The sequence below is a fragment of the Myxine glutinosa genome, chromosome 1 (genome assembly GCF_964187855.1).
Source record: "Myxine glutinosa chromosome 1, kmMyxGlut1.1, whole genome shotgun sequence".
NCBI classification, from domain to species: Eukaryota; Metazoa; Chordata; class Myxini; order Myxiniformes; family Myxinidae; genus Myxine; species Myxine glutinosa.
Window position 1 is genome coordinate 125,234,755 of NC_136261.1, and position 25,054 is coordinate 125,259,808.

Below are 25,054 nucleotides of genomic sequence, written 5' to 3' on the forward strand. Positions count from 1 at the left end.
CGATTGGGACCGTCACGTGGTACAGGTAAGCTATCGCGTGAAGGACCAATCGGTGTTCATAGTTGCTGATTCGCAGCCTGCTAAGTACTAAGTTATCCGTGCGTGGCAGCCGCAGGTCCGGTAAGTTCGGGAGGGAACGGAGGTTAACCCCCTCGTAGTAAACCCGAACCCCGGGCCGTAACACATCAGTGCCGGCAGTGGGATTCCGCTCCGAGTACCATAACTATATATATATATATATATATATATATATATACAGACTTGGCATTTAATATGGAATATTTTTTTTGTGGGGGTGAACTTACTTTTCAAGATGACTTAGAACCAAAAGTTCATTGGAATTATGTTGAAATTATTCTAGATTTTGTTAATGTGACCTTTAAAAGAAACAAAAACCACATTTGATATTTCGAAGCAAATAAATTGATCCTTGAAAGTGATGCAAACTGATATCGAACTCAATTCATGGACAGTACTGTGTTAAACTTCTGTGCGTTTTCCAGAAGTATCTCTTTATTTTGCACATTAGCCAAATTTTTTTTTAACAAAAACAAAAGTTAAGTTACGACTGGGATTACGGACAGTAAAATTACAGTTCAGTACTTCGTGTAACCCCCACGAGCATACAGGAGAGCACGTACATGTTGAGGCATGCTGTTCACGAGATTTGCCAAGGTAAGGACAGGAATCGCTTGCCATGCAGTGACAATAGCCTGCTGCAATTCACGCACAGAGGTCGGCTGCTGGTCCAAGTGATCGATTTGACGCGTTAATTCTGCCCAAAAGTTCTCTGTCGGATTCATATCTGGGGACATGGCAGGCCACTCCATATGCTCTACACCACGGTCAGCAAGAAAGTGTTGGATCATGCGAGCACGATGAGGCCGTGCATTGTCTTCTTGGAAGACAAAGTTTCCTCGAAAGGCTGCACGAGCAAATGGAAGCAATGTTTCTTCCAGAATGACCCTGTACTTGAACTGGTTCAGGTTTCCATTCAGAACAACCAGGTCAGTTTTGCCCCCTGCATGAAAAGCAGCCCAAACGGTCACCCCACCACCTCCAGCTTGGACTCTTGGCACTATACAATCTTCGTTGTAGGCTTCATGCACTTGTCTGCGCACTCGGACGCGGCCATCTTGACGATAGACCAGAAATCTAGACTCGTCACTGAAGATCACGTGATTCCAGTGTCCTGGCTGCCATTGACGGTGCTCTCTGGCCCACTGCAATCGGTGCTGGCGGTGTTGTCTGGTCAGACGTGGCTTTCTCAGGGGACGCCTGACACGATAGCCTGCTTGAACCAGTCGTTGGTCGACTCGCCTTCTGGATACAGGCACATTAGTCAGTTGCTGCCACTCAGCCCTAAGCCGATTAGCTCACTTGGTACGGCCATTGCAGACTAACCGGTGCAGCTGGCGATCATCCCTCCTTGTGGTTCTGTGGGGACGTCCTGGCCTCAGTATTGGAGTAGGGACACCCCTCTGAGCATTTCGTTTCAGGATCTGTGACACCTGACCTTGAGTGATGCCATACTGCCGAGCAATAACACGCTGTTTCATGCCGGAATTTCGTAAAGCCACCACTCCATGACAAACAGCATTGTCGAGTTGACAGACCATCTCCAGGGGAAGCGGCAATAACTTTTGTCGACGTGCAGCAGTTGTTTTCCACTAATACAGAACGCAACAACCCTTATATACCCGATTGTGAAGCCAATCGTCAAATGTACCTGTCCGTACATTTTGTCACGCCACCTGTGATATAATCCTGGTATTGACTTCTTGCTGCGACAGACAATCAGTGACATGGTTCTTTTGACAAAGAAATCACCGAAGCGTAAAGGAAACTCACCAGATTGGTATACTGAGTTAAGAAAGTAAACCCAAGTCAAGAAAAAAAAATATTCCATATTAAATGCCAAGTCTGTATATATATATATATATATATATATATATATATATATATATATATATATATATATATATATATATATATATATATATATATATATATGCAGTGCGTTCAGAAGGTATTCAGACCCCTTCACTTTTTTCACATTTTGTTATATTGCAGCCTTATGCTGAAATCGTTTAAATTCATTTTTTCCCTCATCAATCTACACTCAATACCCCATAATGACAAAGAGAAAACAGGATTTTAGAAAGTTTTGCAAGTTTATTAAAAAGAAAAAACTGAAATATCACATTGACATAAGTATACGGACCCTTAACTCAGTACTTAGTTGAAGCACCTTTGGCAGCGATTACAGCCTCGAGTCAGTCTTCTTAGGTATGATGCGACAAGCTTTGCACACCTGGATTTTGGGATTTTCTGCCATTGTTCTCTGCAGATCCTCTCAAGCTCTGTCAGTTTAGATGGGGACCGTCAGTGGACAGCCATTTTCAGAACTCTCCAGAGATGTTCGATTGGGTTCAGTCAGGGCTTTGGCTGGGCCACTCAAGGACCTTCACAGAGTTGTCCCTAAGCCACTCCTGTGTTGTCTTGGCTTTGTGCTTAGGGTCATTGTCCTGTTGGAAGGTGAACCTTCGGCCCAGTCTGAGGTCCTGAGTGCTCTGTTTCAGGTTTTCATTGAGGATATCTCTGTACTTTGCTACGTTCATTGTTCCCTCAACCCCGACCAGTCCCCCAGTCCCTGCTGCTGAAAAACACCCCCACAGCATGATGCTGACACCACCATGCTTCACCGTTGGGATGGTATTGGGCAGGTGATGAGCGGTGCATGGTTTCCTCCAGACATGACGCTGAGAATTGAGGCCAAACAGTTCAATCTTGGTTTCATTAGACCACATAACCTTGTTTCTCACAGTCTGAGAGTCCTCGAGGTGCTTTTTTGGAAACTCCAAGTGGACTTTCATGTGTCTTTCACTGAGGAGAGGCTTCCGTCTGGCCACTCTGCCATATAGCCCAGATCGGTGGAGTGTTGCAGTGATGGTTGTCCTTCTGGAAGTTTCTCCCATCTCCACACAGGATCTCTGGCGCTCAGCCAGAGTGACCATCGGGTTCTTGGTCACCTCTCTTACCAAGGCCCCTCTCCCCCGATTGCTCAGTTTGGCTGGGCAGCCAGCTCTAGGAAGAGTCCTGGTTGTTCCAAACTTCTTCCATTTAAGAATTATGGAGGCCACTGTGTTCTTGGGAACCTTCAATGCTGCAGAAATATTTTTGTAGGCTTCCCCAGATCTGTGACTCGACACAATCCTGTCCCTGAGCTCTGCAGGCAGTTCCTTCGACCTCATGGCTTGGTTTTTGCTCTGATATGCATTGTCAGCTGTGAGACCTTATATAGACAGGTGTGTGCCTTTCCAAATCATGTCCAATCAATTGAATTTACCACAGGTGGACTCCAATCAAGGTGTAGAAACATCTCAAAGACGATCAAGAGAAATGGGAGGAACCTGAGCAAAATTTCAAGTGTCGTAGCAAAGGGTCTGAATACTTATGTCAATGTCATATTTCAGATTTTTCTTTTTAATAAATTGGCAAAACTTTCTAAAATCCTGTTTTCTCTTTGTCATTATGGGGTATTTAGTGTAGATTGATGAGGGAAAAAATGAATTTTAACGATTTCAGCATAAGGCTGCAACATAACAAAAGGTGAAAAAAGTGAAGGGGTCTAAATACATTCTGAATGCAATGTATGCGTGTATGTATGTATGTATGTAACCTATATATGTTGATTGATTAAAGTGCAAACGCTCGTGTGCAAACACCAATATATATATACACATATATATATATATACACATATATATATATATATATATATATATATATATATATATATATATATATATGTATATATATATATATATATATATATATATATATATATATATATATATATATATATATACTGTATATGTATATATATATATATATATATATATATATATATATATATATATATATATATATACTGTATATATATATATATATATATATATATATATATATATATATATATATATATATATATATATATATATATATATATATATATATATATTGTAACGGTTTGGAGGTTTGTACAGTGAGTTCAATAAATGTTAAAGGTTTGCCCCCCATAGATAGTCACACAAGCAACATGTAGCCTCATTTGTAGTATAGTTATTTCTTAGTATGTGTGAGAATAGGCCATTTCCTATGTTAGTTCTGTGTTGTGTAAAGCCAGGAAATAGGCCCTACTTCTACCAATCATCCTACGTCTGTAGCCTCAACCCCTTTTGCGTTAACATTGGTTCATATTGGGCGAGTTAACACGAGGGAGGCAGAGGAGGATCGGGGCGGAGTCGAGGCGGAGCGGCAGAAGCGATGACGGTAAGCATGAGCCGCCAATCAGGGCTCAGAGGTGGTGGCATCAGAGGGCGTGGTGGGAAGAGTCTGGTGAGTTCCAGAAGGTTCGCGGGGCGTACCTATATAACCCGATGCACAAAGCCCTTGGAAGGACTTGCCGGGAGGGAGAAGGACATTAAAGAGAACTTGCACCAGTTCGGGAAAGGACGTGCTCGTTGTTGAACTTACAGCCAGAACGCGCGGTGCTTGATGAGCTTGATGAGCCTTGCCGCACTTGCATAAGAATGGCTGAGTAATCGCCCTTTGCCGTAAAAGACCGCCCTTTGCCGTAAAAGTCTGCCCCTTGCCGTTCCGCCCGATATCTGCTTCGTTCGAGAGACGCGCTACGAGTCCCTGTCTTCGCCTATCACCATCTTCGCGGGACGCACGTGGACCACGGAGAGCCGGACGGGGCCGAGCCTGGACAACCACATCGGTGCGTTGTTGAACATCGACATCTGCAATCCCCTGTGTGAGTGACGGGCCCATTGTCCCAGGGATAAGTAAGACTGTCTAAGCTTGCTCTGTGTCTCTTCGTCCTGAACTGTACATACGTGTGGGAATCATTAAACCCATCTGTTCTTTCTTTCTTCCCGATTCGATCGTTCCCGTGTTTTCTCCATTTGACTAAGCGTGGCACGAATAGAACCGCTTAAATCGGGGTCCATTAATTGAGACTGCGCGGATCACGTGTACGCAAACCGCTCGGCGTACTCCAACCTCACGTGGTTCGTGTGAGGCTTGCTACCTCGTTTCCGTGGCGGCGCGAGTACTTAGGTACGAGCGAGAATTTGGTCCCGAAACCCGATTTTGCGCTCGCCCGGAAAGGATGTAATAAGTCTCGGTTCCGCCAGGCCAGTAAAGACAAGGGGATTAATCCCCCCTTGATAAGGGGAAGAAGGCCGGCGAGAGAACCGCAACAATATATTTATCATTGTTGTCGGAAAACTGACAAAAGATCATATAAAATCATCCAAAAGAAATTGGTTCAGGGCCAACCATAGATTGCAACTATCACGTCATCAATGAGTTACTCATCTGGCTGTCAGATAATGTGGAGCTAATGGGAAGCCAGATGCTGGATGTGTACGGATTGTTGATTTGAGAGTGACATCAGGATGATGACAGATCAGTGAGCGAAATTCTCCAAAATAAGTACATTATAACTGGGTCACACTTTTTAATCACGTTGAACAAACAGAGCCACAGCTTACGGACGACCAAATGGTTGTTTATAACAGGATGATGGCACACATTAATTCTGGGTATATCTTCCTGGATGCTCCTGGTCTCACAGGTAAAACATTTCTCATGGACCTCATTATCACAAAAGTTTGTTCCTGTGGTCATGTCGCAATGGCAGCTGCTAGCAGTGGGAATGTTGCTCATTTTCACGGAGGATGAACAGCCCATTCTACATTTAAGATCCCACTCAACCTCACTGGCACAGAAACACCAATGTGTGCCACCAAATGTGGCTCAGCTTTGGCATCCCTCCTCAATGAGTTTAAAGTCATCTTCTGCGATGACGCTACAATGTCACATCGACTGGAAGTGTAAGTTCTCGACCGAACGCTGAAGGACCATCTCAAGAGCAGTGACCTCATAGGCTGGATTTTATTGGTGTTGTCAAGACATTTCCACCAAACTCTTCCAATTGTGCATGATGTCACGGAAACCAAGGCGATTTTATTCTTGCATCAAATCTCCTCATCTTTGTAAGTATATAAAAGTCTTCGTCTGACAAACATGTGACCATTCCTTCAACGTGATCACGATGTTGGTCGATTTGCAAAGCTGCTGTCGAGGACTGGAGATGGTCAGGTGCCTCATGTTAGTGATGGATATTTCATCATTCCATCACAGAAATTGGGGACCGTGATATCTTCAGCCAAAGATATCCAGTCGAGGGTGTACTATAACATACTGCAACACTCAAATGACATTGAGTGGCTATGTGAGCATGTATTTCTTGCTCCAAATGATGAACCAGGAAAAACAAACTGTGAACTTGCACAAAGCTTCCCAGGAGATGCAACTTCCTACAAATCAATGGACAAAGCCATGAGTAATGATGCAGTAGTTACATACCCCACAGAGTTCCTGAACAGCCTTGAGCCCTCAGGCAATCCACATCACAACATCACAACCTCTTTCTGAAAATAGGACTACCAATCATGCTTTTGCACAACCTTGACCAACCAATGCTTTGCAACGGAACTCGGGTAATCATCCAAACAGTTGCTGCCCCATACATATATATATATATATATATATATATATATATATATATATATATATGTAGTGCATTCAGAAAGTATTCAGAGCCCTTCACTTTTTTCACATTTTGTAATGTTGCAGGCTTATGCTGAAATCGTTTAAATTCATTTTTTCCCTCATCAATCTACACTCAATACCCCATAATGACAAAGAGAAAACAGGATTTTAGAAAGTTATTGCAAATTTATTAAAAAGAAAAATCTGAAATATCACATTTACATAAGTATTCAGACCCTTTGCTATGACACTTTAAATTTAGCTAAGGTTCCTCCCATTTCTCTTGATCATCTTTGAGATGTTTCCACACCTTGATTGGAGTCCACCTGTGGTAAATTCAATTGATTGGACATGATTTGGAAAGGCACACACCTGTCTATATAAGGTCTCACAGCTGACGATGCATATCAGAGCAAAAACCAAGCCATGAGGTCGAAGGAACTGCCTGCAGAGCTCAGAGACAGCATTGTGTCGAGGCAAAGATCTGGGGAAGCCTACAAAAAAAACTGCTGCAATGAAGGTTCCCAAGAGCACAGTGGCCTCCATAATTCTTAAATGGAAGAAGTTTGGAACAACCAGGACTCTCCCTAGATCTGGCCGCCCGGCCAAACAGCAATCGGGGGAGAAGGGCCTTGGTAAGAGAGGTGACCAAGAACCCGATGGTCACTCTGGATGAGCTCCAGATATCCTGTGTGGAGATGGGAGAAACTTCCAGAAGGACAACCATCACTGCAACACTCCACCGATCTGGGCTTTATGGCGGAGTGGCCAGACGGAAGCCTCTCCTCAGTGAAAGACACATGAAAGCCCGCTTGGAGTTTGCAAAAAAGCACCTAAAGGACGCTCAGACTGTGAGAAACAAGATTCTGTGGGCTTTCATGTTAGTGGGGTTGCTTAACTGATGAATTGTGCCTTTTCCCTTAAAAGCATGAAACTTGGCACATGGCTAGAATACCCCAAAATAAAGATTTTTAGTCCAGGGGGCATCTCCAATTTCACCCCATATGGCGGCCATCTTGAAATTCAAGATGGCCGTCATACAAGACCTGTTTTGATGAATATCTCCATAATTAGAACAGATATCAAAATGGTTGAAGTGCCTATACCTACATTTTTAGGGTCTAGGTATCCAATGGCAACATAAAATATTCAATAGTATATGGCAACCATCTTGAAATCCAAGATGGCCGCCATAACAGACCTGTTTTGATTAATATCTCCATAATTAGAACACCTATCTAAATGGTTGCAGTGCCTACACCTACATTTTTAGGGTCTAGGAATCCAATGGTAACATAAAATATTAAGCAGTCATATGAAAATATTAATTTTGCATAGTATCATGCATACTGGGAATGCATATAAATACTCTTAACAGGTTGGCATTCTTCAGTGATTAAAAGTGTCTATGACATCGCAGACTGTAACTGTGCCATCTTGTGGTTTTCTAGTCTTTGCTGCATTCTCCATCACATGCGCAGAGAGAAGTACAGGGAAGTGCAGCTTTCTTACACCGGCAACGACCAGTACATCCTTTTTTGCACCCACACTTAACAAGTTCATTGCAGATCTTTGCAGCCTCTGGAAGTGTTGTCCATATTGGTTTGAACTGGCCAGCAGACGTTTTTTGCCAACCCCATTCAGTGGGGCTTGGTAGATCAGGCTTAGCATGCAATGCTTGTCCCCAGCATAGTGCGCCTTGGTATACTGCCCGCTTTATGTGCTGCACAAGGGCATCATGTGTTGGTGGAATTGATTCCACTGGTCTGCCCTTCTTTGCAAACAGTTTCTTTCGTACAATGTTAATGTCAGTAGCAGTACTTGTGCGATTATACAACAGAATAACAAATCTCTCAATGACGTTCATGCAGGTTTCAGTTATCTCTGTGCTCTGGTGGCAAATTTCTGCTAGTACCTCTGTGAGCTCAGGGAATGATTCCCACACATTCCGTGCAGTTACCTTTCCACGCCCATTAAACGCTGAAGAAGTGTCACACCCTGTTAGTGCATGAAACATGGGGAGGGCTTTAGATTTCTCAGGGCCAAGAGCTGTGGCTATATCATGTGCAGAGATAAATCGCATGTTCTTGCCTGTCCCAAATTGTAACCATATCATCACTGAAAGCTTCTGGCACATGTCACAACCATTTGTGGCACTTCTGGCATGGCACTTGGCACTTCTGGCACAACCATTTAGATAGCTGTTCTAATTATGGAGATATTCATCAAAACAGGTCTGTTATAGCGGCCATCTTGGATTTCAAGATGGCTGCCATATACTATTGAATATTTGATGTTGCCATTGGATTCCTAGACCCTAAAAATGTAGATAGGCACTTCAACCATTTTGATATCTGTTCTAATTATGGAGATATTCATCAAAATAGGTCTTGTATGACGGCCATCTTGGATTTCAAGATGGCCGCCATATGGGGTGAAATTGGGGGTGCCCCCTGGACTAAAAATCTTTCTTTTCGGGTATTCTAGCCATGTGCCAAGTTTCATGCTTTTAAGGGAAAAGGCACAATCGATCCGAATTTTTTAGCTAAGCCGCCCAGCTATTTGTCTTTCACTGAGGAGAGGCTTTCGCCTGGCCACTCTGCCATAGAGCCCAGATCGGTGGAGTGTTGCAGTGATGGTTGTCCTGGAAGTTTCTCCTAACTCAACGCAGGATCTCTGGAGCTCAACCTGAGTGACCCTCGTGTTCTTGGTCACCTCTCTTAGTAAGGCCCTTCTCCCCCGACTAACATTTCTTTCTGCTTATAAACAATGGCAAAGAAATTGCTTGATTTCAACACTCTTAACGGATGCAACAATTTTTTCTTTGGATGCAAAAATCAATGTTGATTCAAAAAGTATACAAAGGAGCACTTTGGGATCTCTTACATTCACAGTCGTGTCCAAAAATATTGGCACCCTTGCACTTTTTTCAAATAATGCACCATTTCCTCTAGAAACTTGTTGAAATTAAAATATATTTTGGTATGCACATTTGTATTTCTTTGGTTTGCAGTGGAACAAAACAAGAAAAGCTGAAAAAATTACTAAATCTTAGCTTATTCCACACAGAAATCCTAAAATGGGCTGTACAATATTGTTACGGACCGCGGATAATATGTTAATTTGCCGAGCAGATGGCGCCGCGGCCCTAACAGTTACCCCAACTAACCCGATTCCTGAACATTGGCCAAAATCGCGCCACAGATATTCAATAGGGAAAAGACAAAGGCGACACGGATGTGAAGAAGAAGAAGAAGGAGACAAAAAGGTTTGAAATGCTACTAAATTTATTCCTACTATTTACACAATCAAAGAAACCAAGGAGAAGGAAGGATAATAAAATAATTTACAGAAGAAATCAGAGACACAGTGAAAATCGCTAGCTTACCTACAGTCTTAATTAACCCAGGGACAAGACAAACAGAACAAACTCACGTACACGAATGGGGAAATTGCAGGCAGGAATGACAGGAGGTGGGTGGCTGGAGGGGGAGGAAGGCACGGAGCTGGCTGCAGCTTGATCCCGCACGGGACGTCGGGCTGGACCTCGACGGCCGCCGATGCCACCGATCCTGTCGTGTGCGCGTCACTGCGCGGGGTAACGGGTCGGAGCTGCTTGGTGGAGCCAACGCTGCTGGTGGGGGGTCTGGCGTGACGGGTCCTCTCTCTTTCTTAGTCCAACCCAGTCCAACAACTTCCTCTCTTGCTTAGTCCAACTCTTAGTCCCACTCAGTCCAACTCTTCCTCTCTTGCTTAGTCCAACAACAACTTCCTTTGCTTTCGCGCGCGCTCTATATAGCGCCTCAGGCGATCAAGCCGCTGGTGTCCAGGACACGCCCATCGGTCAGCTCGCCTCGGCCCTGATTGGTCGGCACGGCCCTCTGGCTCCGCCCTTGATGACGATGGGCGGGCACGCCCAGGAGTCGGCAGCTCCTCCCCCTTCTCCAAGCCGACCTCGTGGCGAATGGAGTCGCGGAGGGAACAGTTGGCAATTGTTGGAAGGGGAATGTGAATGAAAGGGGATCTACTCTTATTTAATGCAGTGCAATGGAGTGTTTCAATTAATGGAAGACACAGCCTTACACTAATACACATAATAAGGATATAACTGTCAACAAGGGGGGAAATCTATGATTGGCTAACGTGTGGTGTTTATGAACTAATTACGGGACGCACTTTGACCGTTATACATAACTGGAGCAAGGAGGGCGATATTTTTACAATGTACTATACAATAAAAAAACACAATAACAAAAACACAATCCTCATATCCACAACAATATTATTGGCACCTTTTAGAAGTTGTTATAAATAATTAGATTTCAAGGAGGTGATTCTCCTCTACTTTGAAATTGAACTCACCTGCAGTGAGTTTCAGGTGCCGGCAATATAAAAGTCACTCATTCAACCAGTTTGAACAGAGAAAAGGAGCAATTCTGCTGTTTTGTGTCACTGTGTGTACCGCAATGAGTATGGAGAAAAGAAAGAAAACCAGGGAATTGTCTGAGAAGGTCAGACACAAGATTGTAGCTGAGCATGGACAATCTCAAGGCTACAAGTCCATCTCCAGAGACCTTGATGTTCCTGTGTCCACCTTATGCAATGTTGTCAGGAAGTTTCAGGCCCATGGCACTGTGGCCGACCTCCCTAGATGTGGCCACAAGAGAAAACCTGATCGAAGATTGCTGTGAAGGATTGTTCAATGGTGGAGAAAGCACCTCAATCAACTGCCAAACAGATTCAAGCTGACCTTCAGACACAAGGTACGACAGTTTCAACTCGCACCATCTGGAGCAAACTCAATGAAAGGGGGTTCTATGGTAGGAGACCAAGGAGGACCCCACTGCCAGGAAAGCCCGAATGGAGTTTCCCAAAACACACCTGAACAAGCCAAAATCCTTCTGGGAGAATGTTCTTTGGATGGATGAGACCAAATTAGAGCTTTTTGGTAAAGCACACCATCTCTATGTTTAGAGAAAACAAAATGAAGCCTTCAAATAAAAGAACACCTTCCCTACAGGCAAACATGGAGGAGGATCAGTGATGTTTTGGGGTTGCTTTGCTGCCTCTGACACTGGGTGCCCTGAATGTGTTCATGGCATCATGAAATCAGGAGATTACCTTGGCATTTTGGAGCGCAATGTTGAACCCAGTGTCAGAAAGCTGGGTCTCCATCGAAGGTCATGGGTCTTGCAGAAGGCCAATGACCCCAAACACACTTCAAAAAGCACTCAGGAATGGTTCAAGACAAAAGGCTGGACTGTTCTGAAGTGGCCAGCAATGAGTCCAGATCTAAATCCCATTGAACACCTTTGGGGAGATCTGAAAACAGCAGTTGGGAGAGGGCACCCTTCAAATCTGGGAGAACTGGAGTAGTTTGCACAAGAAGAGTGGGCCAAACTGCCAGTAGAGAGGTGAAGGAAGCTCATTCATGGCTCAGGAAGCACTTGACTGCAGTTATTTTGCCCAAAGGCTGTGCTACCAAATATTAAGTCTGGGGTGTCAATAATTTTGTCAATGCCATTTCTTTTTCTTTTTTGATTTAAAAGGATATGCTATGTTCTGAATCAAAAACAAAGGTCCGGTAATATTAACAGTGAAATAAGTAATTGTGGAGACCAAATACTTTTGTCAATTTCAACTTCTTTTTCGAGAAATTTTATTGAAAGTTATTTGAAAGAAGTGCAAGGGTGCCAATATTTTTGGCCACGACTGTATACAGAATCAATTCACATGAGCATAACATTCCCTGAACAAAAATTACACATGTGCTTGAAGAACATGTATGGTCAAATATACGTATGATGAAGAATACATCTGATGAAGAATTCATATGATGAAGAATATGTATGATGAATAATATGTAGGATGAAGAATATGTATGATAAATTATATGTGTGATGAAGAATACGTGTGATGAAGAATACGTATGATGAATAATACGTATGACGAATAATACGCTTGATGAAGAATACGTTTGATGAAGAATACGTATGATGAAAAATATGCTGTATGATGAAAAATATGTATGATGAAGAATAAGTATTGTTGCGGATCTCCCGAAGCCCGTTCCCGTTACAAAGGGGGGATTAAGCCCTTTTTTTTCCCCCTGGGTCTTCAGGTCCGCGAGACCGAATCGCCACTTCCGGGCAAACGTGAAAAAGGGTATCGAGACAAATTCGCACATACCTTTAACCCACGCTGCCACGAAAGCGGGGATCGAGCCTCGCACAAGCCATGCTTAATCGATTACGCCCTAGCAGTATGCTAGTGACTCGTGTTGTTACTTTTATTGGAACCAGATTCGAGCGGTTTTATTCGTACCATGTGAAGCCAATGGATGGAAGGGACAGGATGGTCAAATCAGAGGAAGAACACAATTTATTTACACTATTATGTACAATGATAATGATGAAGCAAAGGGGGACACAGAGCAGAGCTTAATCAATCTTACTTATTTGCCAGACACGAGCCCTATCACTCACACGGGGAAATGGAAGAAGAGCAGGTTCGTGCGCGAAACGCGCCTTGCTGCCGGTCGCTCCCGGACAGCTCGCTCGTGGTGTAGCCCTCTGGCGGTCACGGCACGTATGCAGGAGAAATGCAGGCAGGAGGAGATCGCACGTCTGTGGCCCGACACGGGTCGTCCTCTCGAGCGCGCGATTAATACAGCAGCAGAGCGCAGGGTACAGGGCACGGGGCAAGTTCGTGTACAACGAGGCTATTACAACAGTCAATTCAAGCACTTTGACTTGTTCATGGCTGGGCGACTTTCACTCCTCGTCTCTCGTTCTTGATCTCACCCGTTCTGCCGCGTTCTCTCTCGAACTCCAACTCCACGAACTCTGCCTGAGGAACTCTCACAGCTCTCTCCTCTCATGCGTTCCTGTGCGTTCTGACTCACGCCCGTTCTGCTGCTGTTCTTAATGGGCTCGGGCCTTATATGGCACCTCCCCGATCTTACCCGAATGTTCCAAGCCCCGCCTCCTGCCGCATTGGTAAGCCACTCCCCTCGAGCCCTGATTGGCGGCTCGTTGCTTACCGGCCACTCCCCCTGCAGCTCGTCCCTTCGGCCTTGCCAGGCTTGTTGAAGGCTTACCACGTGGCATTTCAGCACCAAACCAAAAGCACCTAAGCTCACTGGCCTACTCAACGCAAAACTAAACACAGGAAAGGACTACGCTTACATTTACTAAGAAATAACTGAACTATCGCGAGGCTTCATGTTGTGGTGCAACTAACTAAGAGGGGGAATTAACCTTTATTCCAAAACCGCAACAGTATGATGAAGAACACGTGTGATAAAGAATATGTATGATGAAGAATCTGTATGATGAAGATTCTGTATGATGAAGAAAACGTATGATCAAAAATACATTTGATGAAGAATATTGTTATGTTTGTAGGGGGTAGTGATAATTTAGAACCAGGTAGATTTGCATAAATTAGCATGCTCTGTATGTCATGATGATGAAGAAGAACCACCATGTAATAAGTATGTACTTGTTTAGCCGGGATGACGTGTAAGGTGTATCTGCGTTCCCATCACGAGGGGTAGGGTCGTGTTAATTAGTTTATGGATTATGTTAATAAATCCCCTGTGTGTCGTGCCCTCTGTAATCTATTGCTGTGTTCCTTATAACAACGCACTGGACACTAGCTGAAATCACCCATTAAACTACACTAATTAATAATAAAACCACCTCGGAAATCAGGACTGGAACAATACCGCTGGTGCCTCAGCCATTACATCACCACAAGGATGGGCAGGCCGCAGCCATGCCCAGAGGAGCCGTGATTGGGTGGGATTTGATTGGCACAAGACTGGGTAGGATGGGACTTGCTGATAGGAGCAGAGAAGGACTGGTAAGAATTGACTCACTGATTGGCGAAGCACCCCACATGATGTCAGAACCTGGGTGATTAAAGAACGCTCTAGTGGACATTTACTCTCTCTTGTGCCTTCTCATGGTGGAGACCATCATGAACGGGTGTGATTCCCTCTTGCACCTGCTCGTTTTGAACTTTGTTGGAGAACGATCGTATTTCGGTCTCTCTCTCTCAGCATCACATTTTTATCTCTCTCCGCATCAACGCCCTTTTGGTTCTCCTCTGATTTTGGATCTCAACGCGGGCGGCCGTGTGCCAACATACTGCTGGTGGTCATGGGGTGGAAGAGCCACGGACTGAGAACCGCGGGTTTCCAAGCAGGAACAGCGAGTGGACAGGCGCGGCCCATTTGATTTGCACCCGAGGCCCGGAGTGAAAAGACGCGCAGTGAGGACTAGTTTGCGCCAACGACGTGCGTTTCCCGCCAAAGCCAGAGCCGTGTCTGGATTGCGCGCACGTGGGCCTGAAACAATTCCTGACAAGATTCGGTGCTCTCCCCTCTGGGCTGGTGCTCGTGCCTCATACCTAGCTCGTCTTCACGCTGTTGAAACCAAAGCTCGCAGATAGGTGCCAGCCACACCTTTAATTTTTGTGTCATTATATTTCCCTTTGTCTGTGTACTGGATCTGTGCACTGGATCTGTGTGTGGGGACGTCCCATTTAGGATTTAGGATTTTATTTACCGTGCATTATTTTGTATTACCGGCATTTCTTTTAATAAAGCCGGCATTTATTCTTGTACATTTTAAACCTTTGTCGGTTGAGATTATTTATCCAGGTGTGAAGACGTCGGGTGCAAGCCCTTCAGGTAAGGCTCCGGTTTCCCCCCTCCCTCTTGCTCCCCCACGCGTATTAACTCTGCTGTATTTTTGATTGAATGCCTTGGAGTGTTAAAGCTCGTTTGGTCATCCGGGCTACCCTGAGGTGTTTACCACACAGGGTAGTCACACGACAATATGTATGATGAAGAGTCCATATGATGAAGAATACATATGATGAAGAAATACGTATGATGAAGAATATGTATGGTGACTACTCTGTACATTAACAACCACCCAGTCTGAAAGCACATTAAATCATAATGTACATCAAGGATAAGTGAAACCAGGGTCAGTTCCAAACAATCTATTAGTTCTGCTAAGCAGTAACATTTCCATCACAAACATGGCATTTCTACCGACTCACATATCTCGTGGATAATTCATATTGCTGAATTTGATGTGCAGGAACTTTTTGACTTGCCTTGACGCTCATGGTCATATTCACCTAATGTGCAGCTAAATTACCAGAGATTGATATCAAACTTACTGTGTCAATTTGCCAATTGCTGACTAATTAATGTCATATAATTTACTTAAAATACACTGATGTCTCATAGTTAATGTGTTTAAGTGATTAAGTACAAGCTCGTGATTAAGTATCAGAGGATAATTCTAGTGATTAAGTATAATCTCCTCAATGAGTTTTAAATCAATATGTAAACAAAGAAAAATATTTTCATGCTATAAGTGCCAAAAAACAGCAAGATAACATTATCATAGAGTACTACTTAAATGCCCAGACCGTTAATTACTCCACCTACTTATTGAACGGCCTCAATCATTACCCCCTAGCTACTTGTAGGGTCAACCTGAACGTTTTTTGTCTCAAGTCTTTCACGAACTTGCTGGCCAGACATGGCTTCAACCGAAGTTGGCAGGGATTTTGAATGTTGGTGCTGGTGGCAAGTGGTCTACTCTTATTGGGGTATTTATCAGCCAACAACATCCCCAGTACTGACAGATGCCACCGCACATGTCAAGAGTAGTATTGCTTGGATAAATGGTATTTGCAACAACAATTAACTTGCAACAATTATTGATGCCACTGTGGAATATAATTGTTTTTGACTCTATTATATTCTATACACCGGTGGGGAATCTGCGCATAACCACAAAACTTGCAAACGTTTCAGAATGGGGAATCAACCCAGGACAGATCCATTTCAGGGTGCTGTGGAAGTAGTCCTCTTTTTACATCACAAATTTTCTAGAAGAAACAATCAATGGCTTCTTCATATTGTAGCTGTCAAGATGTCAAAGAAAGCAAGAAAAAAATCCTACCTCTGATTTTGAAACGGTGAAGCCACTTCACTATTTGGCAATGTACTTCTTTCCATCCATCCATAAAAAATGAAGAAGAAAAATCTTACTACACTACCGTTTAATTATTAAGGGTAATTCTAAAGGAGAGTTCTAAAGGATAATCATAAAGGGTAATTCTAAAGGATAATCATAAAGGGTAATTCTAAAGGCTAATCACAAAGGGTAATTCCAAAGGATAATCATAAAGGGTAATTCTAAAGGATAATCATAAAGGGTAATTCTAAAGGATAATCATAAAGGGTAATTCTAAAGGATAGTTCTAAAGGGTAATTCTAAAGGATAATCATAAAGGGTAATTCTAAAGGATAATCATAAAGGGTAATTCTAAAGGATAATCATAAAGGGTAATTCTAAAGGATAATCATAAAGGGTAATTCTAAAGGATAGTTCTAAAGGGTAATTCTAAAGGATAATCATCAAGGGTAATTCTAAAGGATAATCATCAAGGGTAATTCTAAAGGATAATCATCAAGGGTAATTCTAAAGGATAATCATAAAGGGTAATTCTAAAGGATAATCATAAAGGGTAATTCTAAAGGGTAATTCTAAAGGGTAATTCTAACGGGTAATTCTAACAGGTAATTATAAAGGGTAATCATAAAGGGTAATTCTAAAGGGTAATTCTAAAGGGTAATTCTAACGGGTAATTCTAACAGGTAATTCTAAAGGGTAGTTCTAAAAGGTAATTCTAAAGGGTAATTCTAAAGGGTAATTCTAAAGGGTAATTCTAAAGGGTAATTCTAAAGGGTAATTCTAAATTGTAATTATAAAGGGTAATTCTAAAGGGTAATTCTAAAGGGTAATTCTAACGGGTAATTCTAACGGGTAATTCTAACAGGTAATTCTAAAGGGTAATTCTAAAAGGTAATTCTAAAGGGTAATTCTAAAGGGTAATTCTAAAGGGTAATTCTAAAGGGTAATTCTAAAGGGTAATCCTCGAGGGTAATTCTAAAGGGTAATTCTAATGGGTAATTCTAAAGGGTAATCCTCGAGGGTAATTCTAAAGGGTAATTCTAAAGGGTAATTATAAAGGGTAATTCTAAAGGGTAATTCTAACGGGTAATTCTAATGGGTAATTCTAACAGGTAATTCTAAAGGGTAATTCTAAAAGGTAATTCTAAAGGGTAATTCTAAAGGGTAATTCTAAAGGGTAATTCTAAAGGGTAATCCTCGAGGGTAATTCTAAAGGGTAATTCTAATGGGTAATTCTAGAGGGTAATCCTCGAGGGTAATTCTAAAGGGTAATTCTAAAGGATATTTCTAAAGGATAATTCTAAAGGGTCCTAATGGGTAATTCTAATGGGTTCTAAAGGGTCATTCTAAAAAGTTCTAAAGGTTCATTCTAAAGGGTAATTCTAAAGGGTAATTCTAAAAGGTTTTGTTCTTTTCTAGGCTTTGCCTATTTCATAGTAAAAATGCCAATCTGAAACGCTTCCTCCAGACATGGGTGCGATTTTCTTTTTCTTATCTTGCTGTCAAATACAATTACATACCATTAAGGGTCAAACATACACCATCCTTGCTGTCAAGCATATACCATCTCTTTCCTACCCCTCCTACTCAATCTCTGCTTCATTCTCTCCACATCTACATGATAGTCCATCGTCTACACTAATAGACTACCATATACCAAACTATAAAGTATGTGATAAAGATAACCATTTCACAGAATTGAAATGCAATTACTGACAACAACAAAAAATACAATTTTTAAAGTATAATGAATATCCAGAAATAAAACAAAAACGATTAATGATGATGAGCAAAATCACTACATACCCTGGGTGTTGGATGTTGAGCTGCCTCATGAAGACGCTTGCGATAGCTGTTGCCTCCTGGGATCCAATGAGCATATTGCCTGATGTGTTGCAATGTCGTTTTATTTGATCTGATTGCAATCGCTCAACATCCACCGTCGATACACCAATGGTGTTCTGCCATCTTGCCAAAGGCCGACCCGTTCTCCTAGGCCAGGTTATTCGTATATCATTGCCATTGTTATACCCAAATTGAGTCTTGTCTGCAGAGCGGACTTGCTTTTCAAGACCAATCATTCCATTGGTGATTGTTTTGTATTTTAAACCCGTCATCTCGTGTCTTTCTGCAGCTCTTGTGTAGCCATATCCAGGATTCAGAGAAATGGGGTCCTGGGTCTCCATACTAATAAGTGGTTTCACATTGTTTTGATTCACCGTGTCTTGATAACTTCCCAAATGGTCCCAGATTTCTCCACCTTCCCAATTCCCAGCAGATTGATGTACTTTATCTGCTTGTAATAGACGTTTTGCCTTTTGTGAGTTATTTGTAGTCCTGCCATGCCCCAGTGCACTTAAGCTCTCCATTCCAGCTTGACCATTACCAAGACCATATTCCACCTTCAAAGGTTTTCCTATTTCTCTATGCAGGTCTTTGATGGTATGTTTTTGAGTCTGTGTTAGCAGAGCTGTGACATTGTTGTTCAATGCTCCAAAGAGTCCAGTTATCCTGCTGTGAAGAGAGATCTTTCCAATGTCTTCTGGGCTTATGTGCCTTGCATAATAAGCACCCAAACCATTATGTCCGGCATCTGAAAAAAAAACAAAAAAACACCGAAGGCAAAGACAACAATTTCGCAGAAAGGTACGGCATGATGCTCTACCATTACAAGCACTCTAAATAAAAATTCTGATTGACAGAAGCAGATTGAACTGACCCGTCACACTTTCTGCTTGCACTCTGGAGACATAAGACAAATCTTCAGAGAGATCATCATCCAAGCTGCCAAGACCCATCTCCATGTATCGATTATACCCAAACCTGCGAAAGGAATATAAAAAGAACAAATGTGATTGCTGTGGCTGTCTCATCTGCAGCTCAGCGTGCATGGATCTTACGAAGTGAGACGAGAGCGTTAAAGGTTCGGTATTGCTGCCGCTTGAAAAGTTGAATTTGCGGATAGGCAATTTGTAGTAAATTTTCCGAGGTTTTGAAATTGTTAGCTCAAAAATCCATTTCAAAAGCAAATTCATTTTTGACTGATGACTCATTATAGATTTCAGGTACCAGCTACTGATAAATGTGTCATTCTTGCCTTATTTCTCTGCCTTCGTGACCACTCGCCTGGCTGGATGTTTGTGTGATTCGTTGTATGTGCAGACATTTTCTCGTTCAGCATGCGTTAGCCTCGTGTAGTCGTTTGGATAGACGTACGTCAGATGCACCTGGTAGAAATGCAAATCATTCGTCATGATGATAGTGCTAGCTGTATGTGATAAAAATTGCTCTGGATGTTCCACCATAAGTTAACCATTCATATTAAGCCATAGTAAATTAATTCCATGAATTTATGAGTAGGATGAAGTTTGGCATGAAAATATATCAAAGTATTCAAGGAAGAGAAAATTGGCCTGAATTCACATTGTGTTACACGAAATCAATTGTATTTGATAATTTACGAGGAGCCTGTTTTTTCATTATCACACCATGGACCCATCGATATATAACATCTGGAAAAAAAATGGCCTAATGTCACTGCTAATGTTCCCCATCAGTTGCATGAACACTCGATTCTTTTCTCCTTTTACTCCTATGTCATTATAACCGTATTTCCCTTTTTCCCACAATTTTCTTTATTTTCTTTCCTTTTTTATAATTTACTCATCCATCCTATCCCCTACCCTGGCACCTTTGCATGCATGACATGTAACTGGCCCTCATGGTCTCATCATCTCGGTAATGGTTTCCTAATTGTCTTATGAAATATGTAAAAAAAAACAGCTCAACAATTTCAGAACATCATGACGGCTTTTTGATTTGTTGAAATGTTGTGCTGACATTGTAAAATGGGAGCGAATTCAGAGCTGCCCATTCAAGTGTGCACCCAAGTGTGTGTTTTTGTGTTTGTGTGTGTGTGTGTGTGTGTGTGTGTGTGTGTGTGTGTGTGTGTGTGTGTGTCACATCTCACAAACTGCAGCTCCTGGTTATGCAGCAATGGCAATCCCCTGATTGTATAACTTGGATTGTAGGGATGCTCTGGCAAGACACCTTTTAGCCAGACTGGATCCAACAATGGCACTACAGACAGGATGAAAAGGACCATGAAAGATAGCCAAATGAAGCTTCGACACCTCAAATAATCCAGATTTGTATTTGTCTGATAAAAACCGACAATATGACTTCTACTGTCATGTTAAAAAATGGTGGAAGACACAATACAAGAAAGATGTCATGCATAGCACGATACTTGCAAAATGCAAATAAAAAATAAGTGAAATGAAACAGCAATTTGGTAATGTCTGAAATTTGACCTATCAAGTTTTGCATGATTGCAAGTATTTTATCCTATCATAACAAATTTGGCTGATACATTTTCTAATTGAATCCTAAGAGGTGTTTTGGATGTTTTGGATAGCCTAGAGCCCTAGACCTTGACCTTTAGATAATATTGACCAAGTTTTACACACATCTTCTACACATGGATACAAAAAAGGTTTGTAAGTTTAAATTTGATATATTGAAAAACTATTGAGGTGTGGCAATAATAAATTCACAAAAGTCCCATTTGATTATAATGGGGTGAAATTGTTGTCACGGAAACCATTGGTATGTAAAAATGGCTAAATTGATCGTTCTGATTTTGGTGAACCAAATCAGTAACCCAATATGCAAATCCTGTTCAAATCAATAGGATGGAAATTGAATGTGAAATTGACTTTAACCTTCTACCATCCAACGCAATAGGTTTCAGCGATTCAATATCCAAACACTGTTAAAATTTCAAGTCAATTGGATGAAAATTGATGATTTTGTGTAACTTTAACCTTTGCCCATTTGACCTCAAAAACAATAGCCTTTCATCTTTTGATTGATTGACAAATTCAGTAACCCAATATGCAAATTTTGTTCAAATTTTAAGTCAATAGGATGGAAATTGATGATTTTATGTGAAATTGGCATTTGACCTTTTCCCCTCCAAAACAATAGTTTTCAGTGACACAATGTGCAAACCCTGTTAAAATTTTCATGTCAATTAGATGTAAATTAAAATTTGTGACCTTGACCATTGATCCTTTCACCCTTTGACCTAAAAAAGCAGATAAAACTGCAACAAATGTTTATCCACTCTCAGGATAGCCAGAAAACAATATCTGCCCAACCTCAAGATTGAACTTTCAAACCTATCTCCTTCCTCTAACACTTGGTGGTGACATGTTAAGTCTGTCGCTGGTGTATGTTCCCCTTCCATCCCTTCCCTCACTTAAAATGGCACCGCAGCCGACTCTGCTCGTGAGAAGGCCAAATGCTTCAATTCCTTGTTTTGCTTACAAATATTGTGTCCCCAACCCCTCACTCTCTATACCCACTCTTCCCAGTCGCACCTAACTGTTCCTGGATTATGTGTCTTTTGCACCTGAGAATGTTGAAAAGTTTCTGTCAACCCTCGACTTTGACTCTACAACCGGACCAGAGGGCATCAACTCACGTGTCCGAAAAACCTGCTCTGCTGCTCTTGCACTTCCTCCCTCTGCCTATCATTTGTTTTCATCCTTTCACCCTGTTTTTTCCCCCTATCCTTTGCCCGAGGTAATCTTACATCTGCTTGGAAATGAGCCACAATCACTGCATTACATACAGTCACGTGAAAAAGTAAGTACACCCCATGTAAAGTTTTCACTTTTACAACATATTTCAACATACAGCTATTTGATCTTCATTTCAACAATATTGACAGATAAAGATGATATAATATAACAAATATCATGAAACATTTACATTTTGTAGTCCATTGTATAATTTAAATAAACATAAATGCAAATTTCGCATGTGGAAAAAGTAAGTACACCCCTACATTTATCACTACTTCAAATACCTAAAATTAGATTCAGGTGCACCAGCTCAGGTGCAAATGATTAGAACATCGTAAGAGAGGATCTTGGAGGAACCTGTCTTATTTAAACCTCAGACATTTAGTTTGGTTTACTCTTTGTTGTTGAAGTGTGCGGCGTCACCATGCCTAGATCAAAAGAGCTCTCTGAGGCCTTCAGAAAGAAGGTTATAGATGCCTCCGAGTCTGGAAAGGGATTTAAAAAGATCTCCAAACAATTTGAAATCAATCATTCGACTGTCCGGAAGATCATCTACAAGTGGAGAAGATTCCAAACAACTGCCAAATTGTTCAGGCCAGGCCGCCCCAGCAAGTTCAGCCCGAGAGCAGACCGCAAGATGCTGAAAGAAGTCTCTAAGAACCCCAGAATGTCATCACGGGACCTACAGGTAGCTTTTGCCACTGTTGATGTCAAAGTGCACGATCTACCATGAGAAAGAGGCTGCACAAATTTGATCTACATGGGAGGTGTGCCAGGAGGAAACCTTTTTTTTTTTTTTTTTTTCTTTTTTTTTGTATACAAGATCGAGGCTCGTGAAAGAGCGAACATTAATCACACAGAAAGACAAACCGACACATAAAACATATAACATCGGGAGCGGTAGACAAGATGGGGAAAGAGGGGGAAGGACACAAACACAACATTTGAGAGCAGGGACCGAGAGACATGGAGACATCGAGAGATCTGAGAGAGGGCGAGGGCTTTGGGGGGGGGGGGGCATGGGAAGGGGGCGGTGGGAGAGGTATAAAACATATGGACACTGCCAGGACTTCCAGGAAAGAAGTTGGAATTTCAAACAAGGTGGATCTGGGGTGAATTAGCGGGGGTAGAAAAGATCAAGGTTTTGGATGGGGGAAGATAAGAGATGGTGGTGAACAGCTGTTTTAAAGACCTGGAGGGAGGAGTGGGATTGAAGGGAGTGAGGGAGTTTGTTCCAGAGGCGGGAGAAAAGAGGAATGAAAGAGTGAAGGTGAGCAGAGAGCCGAGATTTCGGCAGTTTAACCATCAGAGGGTTGCTGGCAGATCTTGTGCGACCTGTAGGAATATTTGGGGGACAGAGCACAGAGAGAGCTGGGGGTGCAAGGCCGGAGAGGAGTCGGTAGAAGACAGAAAGACCACCTACCTGCCTGCGGTGAGTGAGTGAAAGGCCCTCAGAGATAGCTTCATCGCGGGAGATTCCAATAATTCTGAAAGCTTTGGTTTCAACAGCGTGAAGCCGAGCTAGGTGTGAGGCAGGAGCACCGGCCCATAGGGGAGAACAGTATTCCATTGAGCTGCGGATGAAAGCCTTGTATGTGGTGAGGAGCTCAGGTGTGCCGAGGAAGGACTTCGCACGACGGAGGATGCCCAGTCGGCGACTGGCTTTGGAGGCCAGCTTGGAAATGTGGTTTTCCCAAGAAAGATCATGGCAGATAGTGAGACCCAAAATCTTGAGCGACAGAACTTCTTGGAGAGGATTGTTGAGAAAGTAGATGGGAGGGTTGTCCAGTCGATCTTTTCGGAGAGACATAGTAAGAGTGTGAGATTTGTCAGGATTGAAAGACATGTTCCACTTGTTTGACCAGTCTGTGATTTTGTCCAGGTCTTCAGAGAGTGAGGAGGCAGCAGACTGCCGATCTGAGGGAAGAGGAATGGAGCGGCAGAGAGTGGAGTCATCAGCAAAGAGATAGAGAGGATTTTCGAGAGAGTCAGAGAGATCATTGATGAAGACCAGAAAAAGCACGGGGCCCAGAACACTGCCTTGGGGAACTCCAGCCTGAACAGGAAGAGGAGATGAGAGAAACCCATTCAGGGCCACACGTTGACGACGACTAGAGAGGAAGTCCGCCAGCCATGCGTGGAGATTTCCATGGATACCAAAGGAGGAGAGTTTGGTGAGCAGAGCGGGGTGCCAGACCGTGTCGAAGGCACGTGATATGTCGAGGGAGACAGCTCTAATTTCCTGTTTGGCATTGAGGACCTCCATCCATTGTTGAGACAGCAGAAGCAGCATGTCCAGAGTAGAGTGACCTGGTCTGAAACCAAATTGATGATCAGAGATCAAGCCATTGGAGAAGAGGAAAGATTTCATATCCGAAGCAATGATTGATTCCATGACTTTGCTGATAATTGGGAGAAGGCTGATTGGTCTGTAGTTGCTAGGATCTGTTTTTGCACCTTTTTTGTGCAAAGCAGTGATGTTGGCTGATTTCCAAGCAGATGGCAGTTGACCTTGAGCAAAAGAGAGGGTGAAGAGAACAGAGAGAGGGTGAGATAGAGCAGCAGAGCAGGATTTTAGGACCCGTGGGCTGATGCCGTCGGGTCCAGTTGCAGAATCAGAGTCGAGGGTTGACAAGAACTTTGCTGTCTAGAAAGAACATGAGGGCAAGACTAAAGTTTGCCAATGAACACCTAGGCAAAGATTAGCACTTCTGGAACAATGTGCTCTGGACAGATGAGTCAAAGGTAGAGGAATTTGGCCACAGTACCAGAAGACATGTTTGGCGAAAACCAAAGACAGCATTTGACCACAAGAACCTGATACCAACT

The 25,054-nt window shown here is 42.6% G+C and overlaps 2 protein-coding genes across 2 annotated transcripts in view; one reads left to right on the plus strand and one right to left on the minus strand.

Annotated features, from left to right (window-relative positions):
- The window catches only part of LOC137428074 (protein mono-ADP-ribosyltransferase PARP12), a 1,016,466-nt gene that overhangs the window by 650,063 nt on the left and 341,349 nt on the right, over positions 1-25,054 (plus strand). The gene's annotated exons all lie outside the window — the stretch shown is intronic.
- The window catches only part of LOC137427941 (beta-1,4-N-acetylgalactosaminyltransferase 3), a 236,156-nt gene that overhangs the window by 131,143 nt on the left and 79,959 nt on the right, over positions 1-25,054 (minus strand). The window contains exons 11-12 of the mRNA XM_078770980.1: positions 19,354-19,457; positions 18,441-19,227 (exon numbers count right to left, since the gene is read on the minus strand). Of these exons, the coding sequence (XP_078627106.1) occupies positions 18,441-19,227; positions 19,354-19,457 (891 nt within the window). The remainder of the gene's footprint in view (positions 1-18,440; positions 19,228-19,353; positions 19,458-25,054) is intronic.